The sequence below is a fragment of the Ochlerotatus camptorhynchus genome, unplaced genomic scaffold (assembly GCF_037179485.1).
Source record: "Ochlerotatus camptorhynchus isolate MF236.1 unplaced genomic scaffold, CSIRO-AGI_Acam_v1.1 ptg000225l, whole genome shotgun sequence".
Taxonomy (NCBI): domain Eukaryota; kingdom Metazoa; phylum Arthropoda; class Insecta; order Diptera; family Culicidae; genus Ochlerotatus; species Ochlerotatus camptorhynchus.
In genome coordinates, this window is record NW_027040715.1 from 585,243 (window position 1) to 588,978 (window position 3,736).

The following is a 3,736-nucleotide window of genomic DNA, read 5'->3' on the forward strand; positions in this document are numbered from 1 at the left end:
GCGTGAATTCATCATCAATCAGCTCGGCGAGTCCAGAAACATAGCGACAAGGAGATTTCTGGGCTTGGAGAGGCGGTTCCAGTTGAATCCAGAGTTGAAGGCAGCGTACGCAGATTTCATCCACGAGTGCGAGCGACTTGGTCACATGGTGCAAGTTCCGGACGTCGAAGAGCAGTTTCCCGTGTACTATCTTCCCCACCATGCAGTTTTCAAACTGGATAGTACAACAACGAAGCTACGTGTCGTTTTCGACGCGTCCTGTAAGACCAGCAGCGGTGTATCGCTCAACGATGCGCTAATGGTTGGACCTGTAGTTCAGGAGGATTTGATCGCCACCACACTCCGATTCTGTTTGTTCCGCATTGCCATTGTAGCGGATGTGGAAAAAATGTATCGGATGATACTCATCTATCTACTCGACCGATGCCTACAGCGGATCGTCTACCGAGATTCCCCTGACGAACCGATCCGAACGTACGAGTTAGCAACTGTCACTTACGGGACTGCATCTGCACCATACTTGGCGACAAAGTGCTTACAGCGACTGGCAGAAGAAGGAGCTCTCGCTTATCCTCGCGCAGCTAAGGTGTTGAAGGAAGATTTTTACGTCGATGACATGCTGACTGGAGTGGTCAACGTCGACGATGAAGTTAGCGTGATCATTTCCTTTGCCAGCGAAGCAGCTGGCAAAGGAAATGATCACGCTAACTTCATCAGGTGGATTCAACCTGCGAAAGTGGAACTCCAACTGCAAGGAATTGTTAGTCGAATTGCCATCCGATCTCATCGATGATCGTGCCACTTTAGAGCTTGATTCCTCAACTTCACCAGTGAAAACTTTGGGGTTACAGAAGCAGCTCGCCTGTTTGACCCGTTAGGATTGATGGGTCCAGTTGTCGTCATTGCCAAGATATTTCTCCAAGCATTGTGGAAGCAGCAGTGCGGTTGAGATGATCCACTGCCCGAAGCGATGCAGAACTTTTGGCAGGAGTATAGGATGAATTTGACAGCCCTCTCGTCGTTTTCAATTCCTCGGTGGATACGATACACATCTGATGCAATTTCGGTCGAGTTGCACGGTTTCTGTGACGCATCAGACAAGGCATACGGTGCATGCCTCTACATGCGTTGTACACTGTCGGATGGCTCAGTAGAAGTTCGGCTGCTGATTTCCAAATCGAGAGTAGCACCACTGGAGGATCTCAAGCGCAACAAGAAGAAGTTAACCACCCCTCACCTCGAGTTGTCATCCACACTGCTCCTCAGTCATCTGTACTAGAAGGTCAAGCACAGCATTCGTATTCCGCACACCGCAAGCTTCTGGACAGACTCGACAATCGTAATGCATTGGTTATCTTCGCTGCCATCGAGGTGGCAGATGTTCGTAGCGAATCGCGTGTCCGAGATTCAGCACATTACGAAGGGTTTCGATTGGAATCATGTCGCTGGCTTGGAGAACCCAGCTGACATCGTGCCACGAGGGATGATACCAGCTCAGCTTCAGTACAGCACGATTTGGTTTGAAGGTCCACCATGGCTGCGTCGAGACAGCAGCACCTGGCGGGTGGGAAGTCCTGAGGAAGATTTCGAGCAATCATTGCTAGAAGAACGAAGTGCAGTCGCAATTCCAGCACAGTCCAAGCCACACAGCGACATCTTTTCACTTCATTCCTCTCTATCTACGCTGATCCGTAAAGTTGCATGGATTCGTCGCTTCATCCACAACTGTCACCATCGCGAAGAAAGACGCAATGGGTATCTCAGTCTCGCAATTCCAGCACAGTCCAAGCCACACAGCGACATCTTTTCACTTCATTCCTCTCTATCTACGCTGATCCGTAAAGTTGCATGGATTCGTCGCTTCATCCACAACTGTCACCATCGCGAAGAAAGACGCAATGGGTATCTCAGTCACGCTGACCTCCAAGAAGCTATGCTATCACTAATCCGTTTGTCTCAGAGGGAATCGTTTCCGGAGGAGATTTCTGCACTCCAGAGCGGAAATCAAGTCAAGCCGTCGTCATCGATCAACAGACTCACACCAATTCTCGTTGATGGGGTACTGTACGTAGGTGGTCGGCTATCTAAGGCACCTATTCCAGCGAGTCGCAAGCATCCAGCGATTCTCAGCTATCATCATCCCCTGAGCAAACTAGTAGTCATACACTACCACCAGAAATTGTTCCACGCTGGGCAACAGCTTCTCATAAGTAGAGTACGGGAGAAGTACTGGCCCACGCAGATCAGAAGATTAGCCAACACCGTAATCAACGAATGCGTGCCGTGCTTCCCATGCAGACCGAAAGTGTTGGATCAGCTGATGGCAGATTTTCCGTCGGAACGAGTTACACCCGCGCCACCGTTCCTGAAAGTTGGTGTCGATTACTGTGGACCTTTTCTGGTTGCCTATCGAACAACTCCGCGTAAATATTTCGTAGCAATCTTCGTCTGCTTGGTCACGAAGGCTGTTCATCTGGAGCTGGTGGGAGATTTAACAAGCGAAGCCTTCCTCGCAGCATTCAAGCGTTTCGCCGCACGAAGAGGCAAACCAACTCTGGTAATGTGTGACAACGCTCTCAACTTCGTCGGAGCAAGGTGCAAACTCGACGAACTACACGAATTATTCCGTAACCAGTAGTTCCAGCAGTCGATCGTAAATGAAGCTGAAGAAGACGAGATAGAATTTCGATTCATCCCAGCACGTTCGCCCAATTTCGGTGGCCTTTGGGAAGCTGCCGTAAAATCCTTCAAAAGCCACTTCAAACGCACCATCGGATCCAGAACGTTATTGCACGATGAAATGCAAACGGTGATAGTTCAAGTGGAAGCGATCCTCAACTCCCGTCCGTTGACGCCGATCAGCAATGACCCAACGGATTTCGAAGCATTGACGCCTGGTCATTTTCTGTTTCAGCGACCGCTAACAGCTGTTCCAGAACCGGACCTCAGTCATATTCCGGAGAATCGTCTTTCACTGTGGCAAAAATCACAAGACTTCGTGCAGCAGATATGGAATAAATGGTCCTCGCAATACCTGTCCGATCTCCATAACCGAACCAAGTGGACTCGTCGACGCAATAACATCTCCGTAGATACAATGGTTCTCGTGAAAGAGGACAATCTTCCACCGATGAAATGGAAGTTGGGACGAGTAGTAGAGGTTCACGCGGGTTCCGATGGGAATATCCGTGTAGTGACCGTGAGAACGAAGGACGGTCTTTTCCGGAGAGCTATCACAAAGATTTGCGTCCTTCCCATTCGGGACAACCAAGCTGTGCCCACTTCTGAGGAGAATTGAAACTCCTTCGCTTCAGCGCTTCGGCGCGCTTCCGTTCATTATTCGAACAACTCGGGATCCACAAACCAGTTCAACCAGTCCAGTTATCAGTAATGTCGTCCAGTCAGTCAAGCATGTTAAACGTCCATAATGATGTCCTGTCCAGTCCTGAAATAAATATCAGTATCGTCCTGTAAAGCCTGGCACAACCGTGTCAGCATCTGTCAGTATGTCCAAAACCAGTTACTGTCCAAAATCATTGTAGAAGTAGAGAATCGGTGTGCACAACCAATCCAACGAAGGGAGCAATCCATGGCACTCTCCTTCTCAGCGCAACATCCAATAACATCCCAGTGTCGAACAATCACTATATTTCGAACTGTGTAACCCAGTTTCTTAGGTCCTAAAACAGGTTGAACGAAAGGAAAGGAGTCAATATTTAAACCCTTAAAAATCTTC

General features: G+C 49.0%; 1 protein-coding gene across 1 annotated transcript; it reads left to right on the plus strand.

The window, feature by feature from the left end:
- The first annotated feature begins 1,342 nt into the window (after nucleotides 1-1,342).
- On the plus strand, nucleotides 1,343-3,298 carry LOC135703948 (uncharacterized). Its single transcript, XM_065225303.1, has 2 exons — nucleotides 1,343-2,557; nucleotides 2,639-3,298. Exons 1-2 carry the CDS (start codon nucleotides 1,343-1,345, stop codon nucleotides 3,296-3,298), a joined length of 1,875 nt encoding a protein of 624 aa, XP_065081375.1.
- The last annotated feature ends 438 nt before the right edge of the window (nucleotides 3,299-3,736 follow it).